We start from the raw sequence: 24,234 nt of genomic DNA, 5'->3' as shown, positions 1-24,234 counted from the left end.
CCGATGTTTCGTCTTCCACAGTAGTCAACCCCCATAGTAGCGTTGCCCCTGCTTCTCCTTCCTTTTCTTCCATTGATCCGTCGATGGAAGTATCGGGACGTCGCCAGGGTATTATTTGGAAGTATCGGGAGGTCGCCAGGGTATTATTTGTAATGTAGCCCCCTCTTCTTCGGGAGTTTTTTCGGTTCCCGAGATGGGTGAGGTTTTTTCATCATTCTCTTCTCTTCCAGAGTCGTAGGCGTCCAAAACGGTGGCGATTTGGAAGACGCTTGGGCTAGGGGGTACCCCATCCTTTTGGGGGGGTTGCTAGTGCATTTTGAGGAGGCTCGCAACCCCCCTCCCCAGCACCCAACCAGGCCATCCCCCCCACCCCTCCAGGCCTCGTCTCCACGGGAGGGAGCAGTCGGCCATCTTGTATTGCTCCGCCGGCTGCGGCTGCCTTGTCTCGGAGTGATGCTGCGGCGTCAGCCCCATTGTTGTCGTCACGGGCCCATCTTTGTGTATTCCTCTGCCAATGGCGTCTCTTTCCCCCTCGCTCAGAGGGGAGATCGTGACGTCACCGCCGCTTGTGAAGTCACTTTCATCGATGACGTATCTTCCAGTCGCCTCTGAGCCGTCATCTCTGCCGCCCAGTTCGAAACATCTCCCTTCCTTGTCTTCGGAGCCTTCTCTGGCATATCAGTCCGAGCTCATATGCCAGGCGGTGCTTCAGAGGCTGGACTCTGTTTTAGATGTGAAGTTGGCTGCCTTATCGGTTGGGAGGACTGGTAGGAAACGCGTTGCTTCGTCCCCACCTTCCGAGAAGAGTGCGCATAAGAAGCTGGTGCTGTCTCCCTCTCCCTCTTCTCCCTCTACGCCTCGTGGGCGTGTTAGGCATTGGAAGGCTAAGGACCTTGCCCTTCCTTCGCCGCCGAGGGAGGAACAGCACGGATGTGTTCCCGAGAGTACTGTGGTTTAGGGCAGTGTTAGTGTTGTGTGTTCTGCAGGGGTTGCTTTGCCGCCGAACCTCGTACGTGCAACCACCCCACCCCTCCACCCCGTCCTTGCACATCGCGAGCGTGTGGCAACCTCCCCCGTCCGTGCACGTGATGGTAGTGCCCCTTCTTCTCCCAGGCCTATTCGTCGCCATAAAGACCTGAAGGCACCTGTCAAGAGGTTGAAGGAAGTGAGCATGGAGGTGGTGCAGCCAGAGAGTTTGCTTGCTTCCAAGTCTTCCACTATAAGGGATTCTCCGTCAATCTCGAGTGCTCGAGTTTCCCCCCGGTCTCACGTACATAAGGCTGCCACACCCGTGTCTGTTCATGGCTGTCTGGAGTCACCTGTTGAGGTAGTGATGTGCCTAATGTTTCAGTGGGTCCGTCTCGGAGGCTGACGCTTGGACCCAGCCCAGATAGGCTAGTAGAGATTTCAGACTGTTTGCCTACTAACCCTTCTGTGAATTTTGGTGAAGAAAAGGTGTTAAAGGAGGCTACACATCCTTCTCGTTGTCGGTCGCCGGTGCCAGAGCAAGAAGAAGGGGACACAGGAGTTTGTGTCTTCCTTTTCGGAGGTTGTTGATCTCATTTGTGGGTTCAACAATTTGGAAAGTAGGACTCAGGATCGGTCGTCCTACACTCCTTCTTGCTTGGCAGCCTTGGTGGGAGCTGCTCAGGACCCCAAATCGTCTCTCCAGCTGCCATTGTCAGGGCACGTTCAGTCGGTCTTGCAGAAGGTTAACGCCTCTGTTTCTGACCGGGACGGTTCACTTCGCTCTAGAGGCTCTACCAAACTCCTACCCCCACCTCTCACAAGACATAGGAAGTACTATGCTACGAGCTCTGCATTTTTGTTGTCACACCACCTTAACCCAGACGTCATTCTCCTGAAGCCGGGTTTGACTTTGGAACAGGTGAGGTCAGTGGCTCCATCCTTATCTCTGCAAGATGCCTTAGCCTTGGAATCTACGGCGGCCTCCATGTTGCAGACGGTTTCTTGGCTGGACCTCTGGTCTGTGGTGATTGCCAAGATAGCTTCTGACAGGTCCCCTAATGGGTTGGTGAGTGCTGCCTCACTTGCCAGTCTTTTGCAATCCGGGGGGCAAGGCGTTTTCTTATTTGGCTCACCTCAATGCCAATTTATGGGCTAATCTTCTTCTGGTTAGGAGGGACGCTCGACACCGAGTCTTTGCTGGCCTTGAGGAACGGTGACCTGTTAGAATCGCAATTTTTGTTTCCACGGACCGAACTCGACAATGAGATAGACCGACGTTGGGCTGACACCAAGGACCGTCTGGTGCACCAGGCTGTGTCTAAATCAGAGCCCCGCCTTCGGAGACGTTTGGCTCCCCCTCCTCCCCCGGTCTAGCAGCAATCGAGAAGATTGTCCCCTGGTAGGCCATTGAGGACCTCGAGTTTAGCAGGGCCTTCCCATTTGTCACAGCCCAAGTCTCAGGATTAACGCTCCTTTCGCTCTCGTTCCTTTAAACCAAGAAGAGGCCCTAGGAGCAGAGGTCAAGGGGGCCGTCGGTAGGTTGGGCGCCTCTCCCTCTCCTGTGCCATGGGTGGGGGGGGTGCCTGGCTGGCCCAATGTGCAGTGTTACGGGCCAGAGAAGTGGGTGGTAGATGTCCTTCGGGTGGGATCTGTTGCCATTCGACTTCTCTCCTCCTGTCGGACAAGCCGCAGCTCAGGAAGATGTATCCACCAGATTCTCTGAAGTTCTTAGCTCTTCAGGAGGAGGTCAGAAGATGCTGGACAAGGATGCGATAGCGGAAGTAGTGCGTCCATCCCCGGGGTTTTACAGTCACATCTTCTTGGTGCCCAAGGCATCGGGAGGATGGAGGCCTGTGATCGACTTATCCACCTTGAATCGCTTCATCAGAAAGACACGGTTCAAGATGGAGACCCCGTGCTCGGTGTTGGCAGCCGTGAGGGAAGGCAACTTCATGCTGTCGATAGACTTGAAGGACGCATACTTCCAAATCCCTGTTCATCCCATGTCCAGGAAGTTCCTTCGCTTCTCTCTGGCGGGCAAGATCTTCGAGTTCAAAGTCTTGTGCTTCAGGTTGACCACAGCCCCTCAAGTGTTCACAATGGTCTTCTCTCTCGTGTCAAGTTGGGCCCATGCCCAGGGGATCCGTTTGCTGAGGTACCTCGACGATTGGTTGGTCTTGGCAGTTTCCAGGAAAAAGCTGCTGCAAGACAGGGATCATCTTCTTCAGTTCTGCTTGGACCTGGGCATTTTAGTCAACCAGGAAAAGTCGAACCTCGTACCCACTCAAAGGATTCTCTACCTGGGCATGGTCATCGTTACGACAGTGGCGAGAGTTTTTCCCGTCGGATCAGAGATTGGAGAAGTTGCGGGCCGTGGCGTGCAACTTTCTCTCAAAGTGCTATCTTCCCTAGAGAAGCTGGTCCCTCATGGGCGTCTCCATCTTCGGTCTCTGCAATGGAGACTGGGGGAATTCTGGTCTCCGGCGGGGGACTCTCCCCTGTTTAAGGTCCCACTGTCTTTGAAAGTGAGAGAAGACCTTCGTTGGTGGCTGGACGACCAGAATCTATTGAAGGGCGTCCCTCTGCGCGCTCTCCCTCCAGACTTCCTTCTGTTCTCGGACGCCTCCCTCGCAGGTTGGGGAGTGCACTTAGGTGGCCTCATCGCTTCAGGCGTTTGGGGTTTAGAGGACAAGCAGCAGCATATCAACGTCTTGGAGTTGAAGGCAGCTTTCCTGGGTCTGAAGGAGTTTCGGGGGATGGTAGAGGGTCACTGTCGTTCTCATGTCGGACAACACCACGGTGGTAGCCTACATGAACAAACAGGGAGGCCTAGTTTCTCAGCAGCTTCATGCCCTGACCGTCAAGCTTCACCAGTGGGCAATCTGCAATTCGGTATATCCCAGGGAAACGGAACATGGTCGCAGACAAACTCAGTCACCGGGATCAGATCTTAGGCACAGAGTGGTCCCTTCATCAAGTGGTGGCAGACAGGCTTTTCCAGATTTGGGGGAGACCCATGCTGGACCTTTTCGCGACACGTTACAACAGGAAGCTGGAAGTGTTCTGTTCAGTGGTCCCAGATCCCTTGGCATTGGCAGAAGATGCATTCCAACATCCCTGGGACAACCTGGAGGTGTATGCCTTCCCTCCGTTTTGTTTGATTCATCAGGTTCTGAACAGGCTGTTGGGTTCACAGGGTCTCAGAATGACTCTGGTGGCCCCTCTGTGGCCTCATGCGGAATGGTTTCCAGATCGGCTATCGTTGTCGGAGATTCCGAGGGAGATTCCGCCTTGGCGGCATCTGTGTCAGTCCCATGCAGAAAGGTTCCACCAGTCAGTAGAATCCCTGTCTCTTCACGGTTGGAGGCTATCAACTATCTCCTCCGAGAGAGAGGCTTTTCTCAGAAGTCAGCGGTGCACATGTCCAGCAGTCTTAGGAAGTCAACCTCCGCGGTTTACCAAGGCAAATGGGCGATCTACTGTGATTGGTGTCGTAAACGGGTTTTTTCTCCACTCGCGACCTCTATTCAGTGAATAGCAGACTTTTTAACCTTCCTCAGAGATGAGAAACGTTTGTCTGTGTCTGCTATTAGAGGCTACAGGGCGGCTCTGAGTTTGGTGTTACGCCTGAAGGGTATCGACGTCTCCTCTTCCTGGGAACTTTCCCTGCTAGTTAAGGGGTTTGAGCAGTCGTCTTCTCCTAGAGAACTCAAGCCCCCAACGTGGGATGTTTCCTTGGTGCTTAAGAGCTTGACTAAGAGCCCATATGAGCCCTTGCGCCACTCATCTGTTAAGAACGTGACGCTTAAGACAGTTTTCCTTTTGGCTTTGCCATCTTCCAAAAGGGTAGGAGAGCTCCACGGTCTGAGTTATGAGGTGAAGCACACCAGGGGTTGGAAGTCAGTGTCCTTCGAATTTGTTCCAGAGTTCGTGGCCAAGACCCAAAGTCCCTCGGTGCATGATGACAGGTTCGCTTCATTCTCCATTCCCTCACTGACTGACTTTGTGGGTGGTGATGCTCAAGAGCTTTTGTTGTGCCCTGTCCAGGCCCAGCGTTACTATCTTAAGAGGACTCGGCACCTTAGACTGGGCTGGCGCAGGCTCTTTGTCAGTACAGGCGTATGAAGAAAGAGGTGTCTAAAAATACTATCTCTTTTTGGATACGGGAAGTCATCAGACAGGCATACTTGACTCTTGATGATTCCATCGCCACGTCTGTGCAGGCTAGAGCACATGACGTTAGGGGTATTGGTCCCTCTCTGGCTTTCAAAAAGAACTTGGCTGTACATAGAGTGCTGAGCGCTGGTACTTGGTTACGCCAGTCCACGTTCACCTCTTTCTATCTTAAGGATGTTGCCCACAGATCTATGGACACATTTTCCTTGGGTCCTGTGGTGGCTGCCCAACGGGTTGTGTAACTCATAGTTGCCCTTAACGGGGCACCTTTGTACCTTACCTGAGATGATTGTGTGGATGAGAGAATGAGTGAGTTGGCTGGCCTCCTTCTTTTTCTTGTACCTTTCCTTCTTCCTTCGGGCGGTTTAAGGAATTGACACGTCATTTGCTGGACTGGTCTGATACAGGTGAGTGAGGTAGTCATACTGGTAGTGTGGTCGTGCAGTGTTCAATATCTTACCCACTATTTAGCAGCATAGGCTCCGCTCCTGGGCAAGGAGGAGTCGGGAGTACTACAAACCCTAGTGCCCTGGTTTGTTTTTTGGACAGTCACAGTTTTTGATTCCCTTGACAATGGTTATCCCATATATCATTGTATGTCTCTCAGGTTCTGAATGGTTAGATTTTAGTGTATCTAGCTTCTCAATGGGCTTCAGTCCCTCTCTAAGAACTATTTCTTTTGAGAGCTGGACTGGCGGGTAGGCCCCCAGCCAGTCTAGGATGTCTTATACCTCCCTCCAAGTATGAGTCTATCCTATTGTTAAGACCGAGGGTTTGTTCGTGTATGAACAAATGACAAATTTTTTAAGACAATTTGTATTTTTCATAGCCACAAACCTGAGGTCTTAACGTTATACTGCCCGCCTCTAGCCGCCCCATTTTGTTGAGTCATCTTGAGTTGGGAAAGACTGGCGTAGATGTTCGGCGTTTGACCACTCTTCACCCGATCTACTCATGCGTTGCCAGATACCACAAGATTCCTTGCTTTCATCTACTTTTCTACTGGATCCAGCTAGGCGCTAGAAATTATCCTGTTGATAAGACCTCAGGTTTGTAGCTATGAAAAAACAAATTGTCTTAGAAAATTTGTCATGTTTTGTTTCATAAACCAAAACTGCAATTGTTGTAGTGTACACTTTGCTGCTTTATCTGAGCAGGACACTTGTCAAAAGATTCAGTTATTAAGAGTAGTATACATTTTTTAATAAGATTAATATATTTTAGGAATTTCAGAAAGTTAGTGTCATTGTTTCCAAGTGTTACTATTTTAAAAGATACTGTGTCAGCATGAAGATCCACAAATGCTGATCCTTGTTAAGTTCTTAAGATAATCCCACAATATTTCAAGAAGTGATTATGATCATGATTTTTCATGAAGCATTTATTGCAAACAAAACAAAAAAACTCGATAACTTAAACGTTACCATACATTAATCTCTTACCTGTAATAATTAGCATGTTGATATGAAAAGGTTCTATATAAGTTACAGGCTTGTTTAGGCTACACTGAAGCGTACAAAAATGGACACATATTCAATTTTTTTGTAAATTTCAAGCTAATTTTCTATTTATCTGTTTATTATCTTTTTGTCAACCTCATGTTGATCATCAGTCAGATGACAGATGGTGAATTTAAAGACTTGAATTGCCTTCTCCTGGAAGACAGAATTTGTTTGTAATTCTAGTTATATTTAGAAAATTTGAAATAGGTTTCTACCTCTAAAACCTTTCTTTTTTCTCCATATAATTGCTCCAACTGGTGTACGTCTTCAGTTACAAAGCAAGGGAGTGAGCGTGTTTGGTAATTAAAACAGGGACTTACTCAGGCTGGGTCGAGTCCCATGAGTCACTGACTACGGGTTCACTGGTTTAAGTGTAGTTATTTTGCTACAAGGTTGTTGACTTTCTTGTCAATCACATACCCAAGATGACACAGGATAAAAGAATTATGAGTAAGTCATCAGCCAAAAATATTTCCCCAAGAAAACATATCCTTTGATATTTTGCATAACAACCCTGAGAAAGTATTCATTCTTCCTCACTGCCAATGAGGCAAACACACTGTTGTTCATCGCCCATCTTGCTGGACAAAGATTTTCTTTGTTTTGATATTTTAAATGTCATTTTCCTGATATTCATGACAAAATAAGTAATATAGAATTTTAGGAATTACGTATGGAGATTTTAATTTATTGTTTAAGCCATTTCCTCAGGTGTTTGGATTAATTTTTGAGACCTGCATGTGTTTTAGGTTTCTTTGGTAGTGCCCAACTCTTTTCATAAGTCTTTTCATGCATAAGTTTTGCATTAAGTAACTTTGCAAGCCAATGTGTTTGTTTATAGTGCCTATTCTTGATTTTGGAGGGCTATGCACATCACATTTACTTCATATTTGGTGGATGTTATTTGCTTTTGTTACTATTTCATGGCAGGCTAATGTCTATAGAAATGTATTCTGCAGAGCAGATTTCCTCTTATAAGTCTTCCTTAAAAAGGTACTACTACATATAATCCATTTTCCCTATGCTGCTGTAGATGGCTGAAAAGTTTGTCAGGTTATGTTCAGACTTTTCAGACAGATTTTTAAAGTGTAGAATATCTTAGGCTGATGGTTTACTGATTAGTTTTGCATCCTTTGTCAGTTAATTTTGTGGCTCTTCTAGCCTTTAGATAGTTTCCTGGATCCAAATGCCCTTGCTTTAGAACCAGATTTACCATACATAGGGACTCAAACACTCAATTTTGCATTCTTTGTACCTTGACTGGCCCATTTTTGCATAGATACAACATTTTTGTACGTTTTGGTCCTAAACATGTATTTTAAGAACTATAATTTATCAAAATCTTTTGAAAAGCTCTGTAAATTTAATTACAGCTTTAGGCATCCACATTAAAGAGAGCTCTGTGATTTTGATTATTTACAAAAATTAATGTTTGAGATTTATGCTTAATACTTTTAAGAGGTTGTGATGTATTTGTTTTTGTCCTGTTAGTGTACTGAATATGTATACAAAGTGTCATTCTTAATATTTCCCATTTTATAAATTGAAAATTGGTTCCCTTGTAGTGTGCTGGTGTTGCACATAATTCTCTGTGGAAGAAAATCACATATGATTAGTCTTGAATGAACAGCCTAATTCACCTATAACAACAAACTGTTCATGGCTGCACATTTACATGCACGCATTTTGTAACTGCATGATACCGTTGTTGCACGTACACATGGAAACACTGCTGTTCCTTAAAACTAGCCAAAGCATTTACTGTAAGCATTAGCACTGTAGAGTAGATTGATATTTTACATTTTTGTGAAAATTATTTATTACATTGTTATTGAATTTGAAAGCGATACAAGAGAAAGAGCTTCAATTTCAGGGTCACCAACATAGATTTCTAAAAGAGGCTGTGGACATCACTAATTGCTACACAGAAATTAAGTTATTCTTCAATATCAGTCAACAGGGTCACTTTTTAGATGCCAAGGTGAGAACAACTATATTTAAGAGAAAAATGACTTGTGTATTTTCCGTCTGATATTGTGTTTTATCATTTGACTGTCTAATGAAAAATCCCTAATTGCCTGGATAGTGTATAGTGACTAATATGAAAGTGCCCATGAAGCAATGTTATCAGGAGTTTGTCAAGTATTGAAAAGACAAAATATGTAATTCTACTGTAACTTAATAATTACTGGAAGATCTTTGTTGGGTTGCCCTCCTACCATTGAAAGATTTTTTTTTTTGTAGACTCACTAAAACATTAATCAAGCCACTTTACAGCAGTTGTTAATGGATGGTAGCAGCAGCCCCTTCAAAACGGTAGATTGGAAATACTACATACTGTAAATTGGTTTGGTTGACTGATCTTAGAAATTTATTGTTTATGATTTACCTCAGTAAAGTCTCCAGTGTATGTTTACTAACCAGAGAGTTGAGTTTAGAGCATGTATATTTGTATATAGCACATATCTTTTCAAAGTCATTTGAAGATATGCATTATATATGAATTTAATTTGTGTGATACACTAAAGCGAAGAAGGTGATACAGGATACTGAAGATTAATGTGTTATTTTGAAAGATCTGATATATTCATCAAGCCATTTGTTTGGCCTTGCTGAATAGAATGGATACCTTTTACTTTCTGATTTTACCAAAATCCACAATGAAAATATATTAGATATTCAAATGAAAGAATACCATGGTATGAAAGCAATTGTTGAAAATTTTTTTTTTTAGCATTTATTAGATTGCTTGAGAGAGAGAGAGAGAGAGAGAGAGAAGAGAGAGACGAGAGAGAGAGAGAGAGAGAGAGAGAGAGAGAGAGAGAGAGAGAGAGAGAGAGAGCTTTTCCATATATAGTTGACTATTTATAAATTACGTCTATATGAAATATTGTTGAATTTTTATCCTGTCAATTGGAAATGTTACTGCAGCTTTGTTTTTGAAGACATTGCAGTTTTGGCCTTGAGTTTTACGTTCCATATGTAGCACCTTATGCAGTATTTTGCAGTATTCTATAATACATATGTAGATTCATATGTGGTAATTGCAATATTACCAGTTCTTAACATCCTACTTCAATAAAAATGATTAAATTTTGTTCATTTGCAAGCAACTGGGAAAGAGACCTGTCTAGACTTCATGTACCTTTTTATGATTTTGATTGTAATTCTTAGTTTTCAACTCTTCTTAGCTTTGACATTACAGCACTTAGGCTTTACTTTCACTAACTTTGGTTGTCAGACTAAACAAATCACAATAAAAATTCAGAAGTACTCTGAGGTCAGGCACAGGGCACAATACTCTACTCAACCATCTGTACTTTAGGCTTAACATTTAGGCTACATCCCTGCTTTGGGTTTAACATTTAGGCTACATCTATTAGCTGGCTAGTTGCCAATGCAATCAGCTTTACTTTGGATTCTGTCAATGTTTTCTATTAAATATCCAGATTTTTGTGCTTTGTCAGCCATGGCTGTACAGAATGGTATTGTACTTTTGTCAAAGAGTAGTCTAATCCCATATTCTGTGCCCAGTTGTAAGAAAGCAAGAAAAGGAAAAAGATGGAAGAATGGTAGGGCTTAACCATGCAGGAAGCATCAGACATGTTTTTCAAAGGAAAAACTTATAAGCGCATTGAAAATAAATCAACCTTAAGAGTCCAAAGTTATGTCTATCTCCTTCAGCAGTACTAGTTTAAATTTTTATAGTTTGTGTTTTTTAGTTTAGGAAAGGTAGATTTTTTCCATTTTTGTCATTGCTGGTGTAGTCAGTTTTTAAGAACATGATGCATTCTGATTGTCAGTCTCAATTTGAAAACCTGTATGTATACCTATAGATAGGGTTTGATGAGGGAAGGTAGTGGTAAATTGCATATGATCTCATCCACTTCAAAAGGCTGTCAGTGCTTCTACCTCCCATTTCCTCATTTTTCTTTGCTCCTCTTAATTAAAAGGTTCCTCTTTCACCTTTAGTTGTTTCAGAGGAAGATTTTAGTACTTTTAAGGCCCTAACCTTCATCAAACCTTGCCTCTCATAGTCTTGCTATACTTTAGTCACCTAAGTTGACACTACTGTTTCTGATCAGTACTTTTATTACTTGCTTTTGCCTTCACTCTTCTCTATCTTAAGATCCAAGGGTAGCCTAAGGGAGAGACAGGGATTTGGCGAATTTGATCAAAATGACCATTCCTGTGATAAGAATGTTCATTTCCTGACCTCTTTCATTCCTTCAGGTCTCAGTCGCTTGCATATTTTTGTTTTAGGTACAGTCATCATATTCCATTGAAACCTTTATCATGGTTACTATCTGTTATTCCATCCCATTACCGTGAGATTTTAGGCCATTGTAGTTGTGATTATTTATATCAGTTTCAGTTACAGCTATGCTGTCAAAAGACTGAACATGGTAGCGTGGGCGTTGCCAGATCTCACAAGATTCCTTGCTTTTTCATCTCCGATTTTTAACCAGATCCAGTTAGGCATTAGAAATTATCCTGTTGTTAAGACCTCAGGTTTGTAGCTATGAAAAATACAAATTTTTTGGGAAAATTTGTCATTTTTTCTATTTCCATATTTCCAGTATCATACATAAATCCATAGATTCTGATCTTTAAGTTTGTATGATTGGTCTTGACTTTAGTGCTGCTTTTGACTGTGTTGGTCATGAGGCCTATGTTTCAAACTTAGGTAGATGGAAGTTGGTGGACCATTTCTTCTATTATTGAATTTTCAAATAATATATAGATGGTTTCAATAGTGACAACAAAAATATAACCTCTGGTGTTCCCCAGGGTAGTGTTCTTGACCAATTACTTTTTGTATTATACTATATATACATACTACATTTGTGACTTGGCCTTGAAAACAATCATAGTGCTTATGGCTAGCAAAGCACTGTGTTTATATGGAAACAGAAAGCCCTGTTTCTGAAAATGTAGGCCTTTTCTGTGACAAACTTCATGTGAAGATTTAAACAATGAAAATGAGGATACTAGAGGACAGAAGACCCTGGCTAATTTGAAGAGTTACAATGTAAAGTTAGCTTCACAAATCTTACTTCATTCTTAAGACAACTACGTACCAGGCTCTTATGAGTCATATTGAATTTGTGAGCTCAAAAGTATCAACTTATCTGATCACCTCGTAACACTCTCCACCATAATATGGAATTCACTGACTTTATCAGTGTTTCTTGAACAAGTGGTCAGCCTATTTTTAATAGTGTATGCCATTTAAAAAAAATTAGTTTGCAACTGTCAAGTCATCATAATGAAGGAGATTTAAGGCCCATGATACACACTACATGTGTACTTCTGAAAAGGAAATGTAAGTGCTGGATGCAGTTAGAAAGACTGGTGTGTGTATAGTACACATGGTATAGCTATGGGAATATTAGCAATAGGGCTGACATCTGTGAAGAGTTTGGAAGATTTAGCTCCAATGTGAATGGACGTATCATATGTGGAGCTGTTACACCACTAGTACTACATTATTCTAGTCGTTCACTAACAGAGTCCTTGCATTGCCCAAAGATTCTAAGCACTCCACAATGTTCAAAACTAGAGAATAAGTTCTCACAATGTACTAGTAAAGAAATACAGCACGGGTAAGTGGTGATTTATATTCATTTTTCAGGTTTATGCATACAAAAGATGTAAATATACCAGACTTCTTTAAGTAGGTTAGTATATTTAGGTTGATATTAGAAATCACCTTTCACAATGAAAATGAAAGGAAATGGACTAATGTAACACCATTCATACCAAAATATCAATTTAAAGGTAAATTCCGTTCCAGATTGTGAATTACTTCAAGGTAGTCTTGACATGTTCTCCAGCTCGACTTGTATTTCAGGTGATCCCCATCTTACTGGGAAATCTTATTCAGAAATTGGGATAAAACTGCCATTCATATAAACTAAGATATAACAAAACCCAAACTGGATGTCAGATGGTTTTGTAGTCAAAGCAAGAAACCAAGATGTGAGGTTGCAGTGAGGCATCTAAGGTCAGGGGAATTACAATGGAAAGGTACCTAGCAGCTCCAACCACCTAGGACATGTAGGTCTTGCTGAATTTTTCAGGTCCAATGTATGCTTGAGGAATTAACGTGTTTTGAGTTCCTTGGGGCTTGTGTTAGATATTGTGAGGTGTGTGGTATCATTACCTTAACTTTAGCTGAAAATTCAGTGTTCTTTATTTAAAGCTCTCTTTTTAAAAGGGTTCCTATTTCACGGAGTGACACGGCTAAGCCCAGAAATGTAATTTTGAATGCCAATATGTAGTGTCTTAATTTATTTCTTGTAAACTCATGGGACTAGACACAGAAGTCATAATTATTTCAGAAAGGTAAGCATTGATTAACAGTCTGCAGTTGAAATAGCACCGACCAGTGATTACAAGCTTTATTATATTGGCACTAACTGAACTCTTGGATAATATAAAAAAATAATCTACCAAAAAACCACTTAGTTAAGAGCACATAGAAATTGAAATGTTTTTTTTTTTGCACTGCAGTATTGCCACATGCACATTCGCTCACCATTTTCGCTTCAGCTCATCTGGCCATTCTTCATGCATAGATTCAACCTTAATTTGTCTCTTATTTATTGTTGTTGTAATAGGCAATCAAATGAGATAGAATTTGCTAAATTAACTGTGGAAAAGTTGTAGATTTACAATTTGAGACTGAAATTTGCCACACTTAGTAGTACCTTGAAATTGGCAATCACTAGATAAATACGTACTGCTTTCTGACATTTTCATAATTTGGTAGTTATTTCATGACGTTTAAATATTTCATACTCTTTTTCTCTCTCCTTTTCTCTCTTCCCTTCTCTGCCTTTCTCTTTTTCTGTATTTCTCTTGGTAAATGATTCCAGGGATTCAGGTTATGACGACTTGTAGTTATGGCACATTATGCAGATACTGCCGTGTGGATGTATAGCTTCATCTACAATGTACAAAGATAATCGAGGTAGGTGGTAAAAGGCAGCCCAACTTTGTGACATCGTACAGCTTATGTTTTGATGTTTTGGAAGTTTTTATCCATTGCTATTCATTCATCATAGGTCCTTTTTTTTATATTCTTGTATTTTAGAATGTATTCTGGGTTATATTCAGTTTTTGAACCAAGCTTTTTCAGTGTGATTGTGTCATTGAGTGACTGCATTTGAGGCAGTAAGTAATAATTTATCATATGAAATAGTAACATTATGTAAGGCAGAAGATAGTACATGGTGTAATTTATAAGTGTCTCATAGCATTTTGTTACAGTGAACTTCATTATAGAAAGTTCCTCAAACTTAACTTCTCATTTTGATGAACATTCTACAAACTTTAAAGATATCTTGGGAGGTTCTCCCACTAAAATAAAAAAATTATATAATACATATATGTATATACATACATATATGTGTATATATATAATATATATATATATATATATATATATATATATATATATATAATATATATATATATATATATATATATATATATATATGTGTGTGTATATATATATGTATATATGTGTATGTGCTTTATATATATATATATATATATATATATATATATATATATATATATATATATATATATATATATATATATGTACGACAGAATAACAAAAATTTTGAACGAGATGAGTAAATCAATACGTAAAGGTCTTTCAACTCGGGGTCCTTTACTTAGCAGACTGCTAAGTAAAGGCCCCTGAGTTGAAAGATCTCGGAGCACTCCTTTCCTTCATGGCTACATCAAGAGAAATGGAAGTCAAGCACACTTACTACATTGTAATGGCTCTACTCAATAACTGGAACTTTAATAAAATGAGTCAAGTTAAAGTAAAATTAAAGCAGTGATTCCAATTTGAACTACATTCACAAGAATTGGGGAAAATATAGTCAGACTGTAGTGGTTTGTTGTTCTTACATTTATGGCATTTAAAAAAATTTTTTTTTTGCTGTGAAAGAAATTTTTATTGTTGAGACCTGGATAGGGTTGCACTATTTGTGACTATTGCACCAAAAACCTGATTGTTTTGAAAGTTGTTAGAGTACGTATTAAAGGAAGCTGTGTTTGTGGTGTGTTTATCTAGTGAAATCTGAGCCTAAGGAAGATGGGATCTAATATAACTTTGAAAATTCAGGTTACTATTTTAACGGAAGAGTATTTATAGCAAAGTCTTAAATGTCTATAATATACATATGTTTATATTTGCAAAAGATCATTGACATGAAAATTTGATCCTTAGGTATGTTTATCAATGTAGGACAGGAGAGGGATTTTGGACTTTATACTTATATGAAATAACATAGATGTATACATACGACAAGCTTTTCTTATTTTTAAACAGCTCGTAAACATGCAAGTCTTGAAATCTGTTATACTGAAATGATTATTGTCTTAAGAGGGATTAATTGCTCTAGTCTATCAGAACTAATCCATCAGAGTTATATAACTTGTTTTACCAAGTAATGAATGAGTTCCTAAAGTTTTCCACCACTGATAGTATGTACATATAGTACTGTGTGTGTCTACTGCTCATTATAACAAGATGATCTTATAAATGACAAATCCAGGAACTTGTGAAAGGGTCATGCAAAGGACAAGCCCCCTATTTTATTTACGAGATATTGCTGGCAGCACACCTCTTTCCACATAGGTCGTTCTTGAAAGAAGAGTTTTCGATTGTTCCACAGTGAGCATCTACTCAAAATATCATCATTTAATTTATTTCTTGATTCAGCTTAACAGCTGATGGGACGCTTTGGACAGTGTAGAGTTAATTTTTTAATCTTTGTAATTATTCTAATTTTTACATAAAGACAGAAAACCGTTTCATCGTATAAATATTTTATAACTGAAATTGAATGATCTGGATGCTTCATCTTGGGATAGAGACACAGACATCTGCAGGTCCACTGCAGAGAAGTGTGAGACAGGCAACTACATTGGTGCATGTAGTGCTTCAGGCAACAGAATTTATGCATGCAGTATGAACAGACCCCAATACAGTACAGGCAGGTGTGAAGCACCTGCAAGCTGGCTTGACCACATAGGCAGCAATAATGCATAGGTGAACTTACATTGGGTTGGTTAGATCACTGAGACATCAGGGGACTGCACAGGCCACGGTAATTGTTAGAGATATCCGTAACTAACTTGAACATCCAACATTAGATATTAAACACCTGTGAAACAGTCTCAGATAATTGTGAGGCATCAGGCAAGCAAATAGGAATAATTTATATGCAGTGAACATCTGATACACAACATCGCATTACAGCAAAGCTTAAGATCCTACTCCTTTGAGAGATATGGCAATAAGGTTCATGTGCACAGTTAGACTTATGACAACACTCCCACTTTAGATGGTGGTCCTGTGCTGGCTATCTCATCCATCCATTATACCATTGTAAGTGTGACATTAGAAATGATGCTAGGATCACCAAACTACTGGAACCAGGGGTGGACTTATGTCGAAAATAAAGTGTCTGGGCATTACCAAAGAACAATTTGTGAAGGATAGGAAAGCAGTGTTGATGTTAACTTGGTATGAAGTATCCAAAGTATGATACCTGTCAAAGAAGTCATTACAGAGTGGTCTACTCCTCATCGGTCTGTCTCATAGTCTCTGATAAACCAAGCTGAGAATATCTTGTGGATGCTCATCTTGGGGCATGGTTAAATCTCTTTTTTACGGAAGAGCCAACACTTGGTTACCACAGTATATAAGTGAGCTGAAAGCAATAATACATAGGTAAAATATGAGGTTTGTGTTTACAAAACATGAAAAACATACTAAATTTATGTTTTACAGAATGCCATACGAGATAGTTGGCCTGGTGTAGAAGTATTGTATATATGTATTGAGCGAAGTAAAAGCTGAAGTGAATGAAGGGACTGTCATTAATTTTTCTCATGAAATTTGCCTAAATTAATCTGTGAGAATTAAATGGTTTTAATCCCAGAAGAATTACAAGAGAACTTACATAAATGTATGTACGTATTAATCAATTTAATAGTTCAGGTACACAATTTTCCATTAATAACTGGAGGCTTTACTGTGCAAACTAAGGATTTTAGAACAGCAAAAAAGATATTGGTGGTGCATGTTTGTTTTATCTGTGATTGTTCTATACTAATACAGAAAAGTAGTTGTACAGTACTATTAAAAAAAAACTGGTACTGGTGCATTTTTTCCATTTTTATTTTTAGTTTTTAAGTAAGGATCGGAATGAATTGCCATTCCTTTTCCAAGACTTTTCTTTTTTATATATAATGTATATATAGTCATTTCTATTGTAAGCTGCTTTCCCAGCAGATGAGAAATACTTGCTACTGAAAGCAGTAGATTTTCCCAAAACTATGGTTCCTAAGTACACAAAATCTTTGTTAATTTTTCTTATAGTTGAAGTTGATTACTAAGTATGTCTATACTGCAAATAATGTTTCAAATAGCATTTTGGAATTGTTGTGCACTGTTCTGTATTTATAATATATATTGCTTTTTCTTTCAAGGGAAACAGTATGCTGAAGGACTATTGTAAAAGTCAAGAGTATCGCTTAATATACCCTGCCACATTGATGAAGAGAGGTAGTAATGTTACTGTGTGCCTCAACATGAATATGTGAATCACTGTAGCCTTCATTGTTTTAGCCTTATTAAGATTTGATTTACCATTGTTGTTATTATTATTAATATTACCAATGTACTAATCACTTTAAATATCCGTTATTTAATTGGGATTGTAATCGTAATCAAAGATGTGCTCATTCAGTGTATAACCCTCTTATTTTGCTTATGCATTAGCATTTACAAATTGTCCATCGATCAGTCGAGTTGAAAGGAGAATAGTATATGTCATTTTCTCAGTTGAGAGTTGACTCATTGTCTACCATACCATGAGACATCTCTCTTCACTTGATTTTAATAGTGCTCACCTCTTCATCACCTTGCTTTGTGACTTGGTAAATTAATGCAGCTCATTTAGTTACTCTACTATACCACCAAAATTCTTTTACATTTGTGCCCTTACTTATTGTTACTGACAGCTCTTTTTGGTATATGTACTATTATGAAGAATATTTGCCCAGGCATTAATGGCTAACTTTATAGCAGACCTATGGTGTCCATTGATGTAGAGTAGCTTTCTCTTTGTCTCCAATGTATCAGAAAGGATTTTACAAGATACACTAGGTGTAATTAATGCACTTCTTGGTCAGAGTTACCTGAGTTAGGTAATATAAAAGTGTACAAAAATAATTTCAGATGAAAAGCAGTAAGGCTGGTAAAAACTCACTTCAGGGAAAAGTGAATGTGATTGAATGAATCATCTTTCTCTGATCTGTGTGTGTCCAAGAGAGACTTCCAGAGTTGATTTGGCCTAGATATGCAACGACTGGAAGAATTTATTGATGTTCAAGACTTCAGGGTTAAGTTCTCCTAGATATGCAAAGACTGGAAAAGTTCACTGATGTCCAAGACTTCCAGAGTTGAGCTGTTCTAGATATGCCAAGACTGGAAGAATTTACTTATGTCTAAGACTTCCAGAGTTGAGCTGTTCTAGATATGCCAAGACTGGAGAATTTACTTATGCCTAAGACTTCCAGAGTTGAGCTGTTCTAGATATGCCAAGACTGGAAGAATTTACTTAATGTCTAAGACTTCCTGAGTTGATCTGTCTTAGATATGGAAAGTCTGGAAGAATTTACTGAAGTCCAAGTCTTTTGACTGATTAATTTAGGGACAAGATCCCAGTGGATGTTTAACTTATGATTTTGGAACCTCCTCTTTGTCCTCGCAAGAATCATAGGTGGTGGACTATCTGGTGTAATTTTCCTACAGTTGCGTGCAAATTCTGTAGTTTTAGGCAAGACAATCTAAGGCAGGAGTTATATCAAGTAAAGTTTGTGAGTGATATGCTTCCTCAAAACTTTTGTAGAAAGTTTGGTTTTTCTTTGGCTTTTCAGTTTCTTGGCATCTTGTACAACTTTAACGGTCTGTTTGGCTTGGCTATCATTATTGATAATGTTCATTTTAGATGGCTGATGAGCTGAGGGGAAATACGAAATAGTAAGGGGAAAGGAATTCAGTTTCAATTAATATCTAAAGGATGCCTTATTAAAAAAATCAGTGTCCATTAAATCAGACAACTATGATGGTAACCTACCACAGGAATGAGGGATGCAGCTGACAATGTTCTCTCCTGGGTAGAAAACAAGAAGGGCTTGACCCATAAAGGGATTTTGGCAAAGGAAAAATCTATTTCTGGGGGAAGACCTGTGTCGCCCGGTGAAAAGTCCTGTAGCTGACTTTTCCAAGTATAAATAGATTCTGGAAAAGATGTGTCGTGATTCACAAGCTGTATAAAGGAATCAGATGATTCCACCATTAGGTCACTGCCCCAATGCGTGTTTCACAGCATGCATTTGATGGATTGTTTCACAAATGTTTAAAAAAGAAATAGGCAATATATTGTTCATAGTTCTGTAGCCTTTGAACATGGAAGAGGGATGCCCTTGCTCACAGGTGAGACAACCTTCCCTCTGTGAGATCTCTGCTTGATAAGGTGTTACGTATTTTCCATATGCCTTGGATTAATATAAGCTGCACCATACTTTCCTCAGCAAGAGTGGTTTCCATATTTTTTAATATCTTCCATCAAACTACCCTAAGGAGCTACCCGCATTGCTGTGCCTCCTGAGACAGCAGCTCTTGAGGCTGCTTCTCCACATCCTTCATGCCCTGAACTTATAATGACCTGAGATATTCAGTAATTTCTCAAAAAGAGAAGCTGTTTCCAGGCTGAGGAAAGAAAGGATGGCTAATTTCATCAATTCACCACTGTTTCCTTCTGCTCTTATGACCACTGTCCTTTTTTTTGGTTTGTAAGAGAGGAAAGAACTACGTTTTCATTATCAGTAGTTAAATTACAGATCTGCATCATTAAAGGCCATTGAATCTGAAGATTCTTGACCTGAACTGTTCACTGGAACTACCAGAAATCTTAATGAATTATTCTGGTAAAATTCATTGGTAGATCTCACACTGGTGTTGAGGAGCTTATGAGGGATCAAAATGAGTAACTAGACTATACTTGTGCTCTACTGATTTTTGCTCAAAATGGCTATTTTGCTTGTTTTTAATCCAGTCAGCAATGTCATTGAGCTAAAGTGACTTTTGGCACAAGCTGACCATAACAGAGGAAAGTCATCAGTGTGTCTTTCCCTAATTCTAGGGCGTCAAAGCACAGAATCAAGTTTCCAACATGTCAGAGGATGCCATGGTGCTATTTATTACCCCAAGCTTGTTGTGATTTTAATAAGGATGATAAAGATACATTCATATTACTGCCATTTTGTGTACCTAAGAAGCACTGTAAGACATATAAGATCATGAGATTATGTAGACCTATAGTTTTCTGAGACTTTATACAGAAAGAGCAATGCACAGAAAAATTACCATAAGTACCACATTACCTACACTAAGGTTTAAGATCCAGAGGTTATAGTATATGTAATTCATTGTCTGATTAGGATTTTACTGTTACACTGAGGTCAGTGCTCATGAAGTAATGGCTTTATCTGTATCAGTTTGGTACAGAGATACCAACAAACTTTTGCTTTTTTTTTTTTTTTTTTTTTTTTTTTTTTTTTTTTTTTTTTTTTTTTTTGCAGTAGGGTCTGTAAACATGTTCTCAGAGCAACACTTGCAGGTATGCTCTGGATTAGTTAGCTGTGCCATAAGTTTCCTCCTCTCTAATGCCTTGAAGCACTGGTAACTAACTCAAGTTCGTAGACTACACAGGAACTTTGCATTCATGATGTGCATTGTTAAGTATCCATAATCTCCCAACTTCATCTCTTGTTTTACAATTCTGATCCAGCATATCTCAGGGTATCAGGTCCTATAATATACAATGCATACCTAATTATAGGTATATTCATTGTTTCCAACAGGGCATTCCTGTAGGTACGGTTTTCTGGATCCACAATAGACCAGAATACCAAAAAGCTATTACACTACCTTCCACCCAAGTACTAGTGATTCTGCATAAGTGAAATAAAAGTGTGTACATTTTTTGGGCACTTACAGATATCAAAATATTTTGTTATGGAGGGAGCACCCTCTTACCAGTCACGCTGAGTAAATTTGTTACATGGATTCAGAATGTCATGACTCATGATTTACTGAGTAATGCTTCCCTTGAGAGGGGGATATTACATTGTGTTATGTTACTTTAAAAAATGACACTGGGCTATTAATCAAATGAAATACTTTCATTTCCGATACATTAGGTTCTTCTAACATTCGTATAGCTAATTTTGTTCTTTCAAATTTGTAGAAGAGCAATGCATTGTACATCCAAGCTTTATGATAGAATGTATGTTTTTATCACTTAGACTGAAAAAATAAGTATTTGATATAAGTGTCTGTGCCTGATGAAACCTGTTCCACTTTGTATGAGTTAGTTTGTGCATCCTTATTGTATGCAGTGGAACATATTGGAGGTGCATGAAATGTCATGCTGGTGAACAGGTGCTTCAAAGTGCTTGATTTTAAAGCCTGGAAAGATTTTATACGTGATTATGGTAAGATACTCTAAGAAGGAATTTATATTTGTGTGCTAGGAATGCTGTTGAAATGAATATACAGTAAGTATATACTATGTAGAATATGTATTTATGTATGTATATATACAAGTGCATATGTATGTGGCAAGATAAAATTTTCAATATAAAATTCTTTATAATTGTGATAGTATTGTTATAGGAACTAATGATAGAATTCTGGGAATGCTTTTTGCTGAATAAAAATTACTTGTGCTGGCAGACTACATAAAACATTAGACAAATTATAATTTTAAATATTTGGAGTGTTCATGAACAGATTATATTCATATATGCATATGAAACAAACTAGGATGCGCTCGCATATTAACATTACGTGCTATAGTAAATGTGGGATTACGTATGCGACATAAATATAGCTTATGTGTATACTACATGCATCGGTTTTTATATTTACCATTGTTCAGTACTTTGAGTCACTGTCATTTTTTGAGAAAAGTACAAACAATCTCACTACAGAAATTCACAACGTTAACTCTCATAAAGAAATGTGATTAGATTGTAATGTTTTCACTGTTTAGTAAATTCATAATACAGTACCAAAGAATACAATCGACTAGCACATAGCTTGGTAATGATCCGTTTCGAGTCAGAGATCTGTTCCTGCGAAGTTAGGAAGCTGTTAGCACCTGACCACTCGACTTTTTTGTTCCAGGAATGAGCTCATCTTAGTATGGTGATCGCCCATGGCTCTTGTAACCAGAGGGTCTTGTTGTTAAACCGTCTTTGAGGATTTAGGTGTAGTAGTGTTGTCTTTCATTTTGAACGAGTGAATTTTTCTGTCGTCAGGAAAATCTGATTTTCTCTGAAAGATTTTTTATCTAGTCTATTTAGACATAGTGGACAGATGAAGTACGTACCTACTGCTATAAAAAATAAAGTAGCCTTTGTATCTACTTTTACATTATTCTCTTTATAGAAATAATGGTAATTCTCATGTCAGGGATCTGAAACGAAACTTGATAAAAGATTTGAGAGAGAGAGAGAGAGAGCACAGTTAAATTAATGAAAGAGTAATATGAATTGAGCTTAGTCCGGTGTTTTGCACTGCATCTAATGCATTATCGTTAAGGGAATCCATTTTCATGATTTTGCTCCAACTCGCCAAAACTTTACACACTCGCACTGCCTTTTTTATTATTTTTATTTTGAAGTGATATTTTGTTTCGACTTGATCAAAAGAGCGTTGCAGCTTCGTGTATCTCATAAAAATAAATTACCAACAGTCTGCAAAATATCACGGCTGCCATGGGACAGTAAAATCATAAAAAAAAAAAAACTTTCTTTCTCATCCCAAACTTCCAAATGAAGACAGGGTGTAAGGAAAGGGTGATGGGAAAAAAGTGAGACCATGAATGATGAAAGGACTTATAATAAAAGGAAATCAAGGCAAAAGGAGCCACAAAAGACTATGTACAAGTTGACCCCCGGGATTCGCGGTGGATAGGGACGAAAACTGCCTACTTTGAGAGTTCAAACACCTACAGAACCCTCTTAAAATGCTTATACCTGCCCATTTTAATACTAGTTTTATCAAGAAAAAATGTACAGTCACCAAAACAATATGAAAATGCAATAAATAGGAATATTTTTCTATGACAAATTCAGTGAATTGACGAATTTTCTGCGAATAATGTGCATATACGTTCCACAGGAATGTCTGCGAATAGGCGAAGCCGCAAATCCGGAACCACGAATGATGGGCGTGGGTCGCTTGACGTAAGAGAAATGAGTTTCGGAGTGTTGAAAAACAAAAAAGGGAACGCGTTGAGAAAGGAAATCAGACCTTTCATTAATTCCCTAAGGCATGCTTTATTCTGCAATGGTCATAGATCTGAGGGCGGCTGGGCGCAGAGGAAATCCTCGACATTTAAAGGATACTGGTAGCGTTAGCTTTAAAGAAATCGCTTACATCGGTGAGATACACTGCTGATCATCAGATCCGAGCTAATATCATCACGTCTGCGTATTAAATACAACTGTTTAGCGCATGGTAAATGTAGAATTTGCTGTATTCTGTAAGACTGTCCTAACTTCAACCAACGAATGGCCGATCTATTGTGCAAGTCCATCAATGAGATTAACTCAGAATTCTTAATTTTTTTTTAATCTGATGAGATGTTATCCTTTTCAATTAAATATCTACTCATTCGGCATTTTCCCTTTACTCATAAGCTTTGGAATTCTCGTCGAAATCTTTCATCTTTCCAGGGACCTCACTGTTCCCTTTATCAGCTCTTTTATTCGCTCCCTTCATTGGCTTTTACGTGGAGTGACAGAAATGGAAAACTCTCTCTCTCTCTCTCTCTCTCTCTCTCTCTCTCTCTCTCTCTCTCTCTCTCTCTCTCTCTCTCTCTCTCGGCAATTAATTCAGAACCGAATAACAAACATATGCTAATGAATCTTATGATATATAGGGCTGAGGTGCAATATGAACTTGCATGCAATGAAAAAGAATCACCTCTCACTGTGAATCACTTTTAATGTTGTTGTTTAAGATTAAGCTGGCTTTATGCCAGCACGGGCTCTTGCTCAAGAGCAGCCCGTAGTATCACTTTAATGTTTGTGCTTCAAGTTGTTAAAAAAAAAAATTGCAGAAAACACAGACTGAATTCAGTTATGTTAATTCTAATGAGAGTTGTTGGAAGCATTAGTACGAGTGAATAGTGGTGCTTAGTGTTTTCAGTAGTAGCTCTTTGGGCAAATATACAAAAGAGTAGTTAGTGCATCTAGTTATTTCAAGATTGGGCATTAGTCAGACTAGTCAGAGCAGAGAGAAAGTATTTCAGATCATTTGATTAAAATGTTTGTAGAGCCAGGTACTGTGGAGGTACAGTGGAAACTTTAATATTACTGTCTGTTATTACTGTCTGATTTTTGTCCTGCAATGCCAGAGTTGTGAGTTCAAAACATTCATTTTGATCATGCTAATGAAGAAAGTTGTTTTACC

The 24,234-nt window shown here is 39.2% G+C and overlaps 1 protein-coding gene across 1 annotated transcript in view; it reads left to right on the top strand.

Moving 5' to 3' along the window:
- LOC135218162 (integumentary mucin A.1-like) overlaps nt 1-23,642 on the top strand; it is a 139,249-nt gene extending 115,607 nt beyond the window's left edge. The window contains exons 8-9 of the mRNA XM_064254312.1: nt 8,521-8,628; nt 17,172-23,642. Of these exons, the coding sequence (XP_064110382.1) occupies nt 8,521-8,542 (22 nt within the window). The 3' untranslated portion in view covers nt 8,543-8,628; nt 17,172-23,642. The remainder of the gene's footprint in view (nt 1-8,520; nt 8,629-17,171) is intronic.
- The last annotated feature ends 592 nt before the right edge of the window (nt 23,643-24,234 follow it).

This window comes from Macrobrachium nipponense, chromosome 9, assembly GCF_015104395.2.
Source record: "Macrobrachium nipponense isolate FS-2020 chromosome 9, ASM1510439v2, whole genome shotgun sequence".
In the NCBI taxonomy this organism is placed as follows: Eukaryota; Metazoa; Arthropoda; class Malacostraca; order Decapoda; family Palaemonidae; genus Macrobrachium; species Macrobrachium nipponense.
The sequence above is the reverse complement of the archived record's forward strand: the minus strand, read 5'-3'. Positions and strand labels throughout refer to the sequence as shown.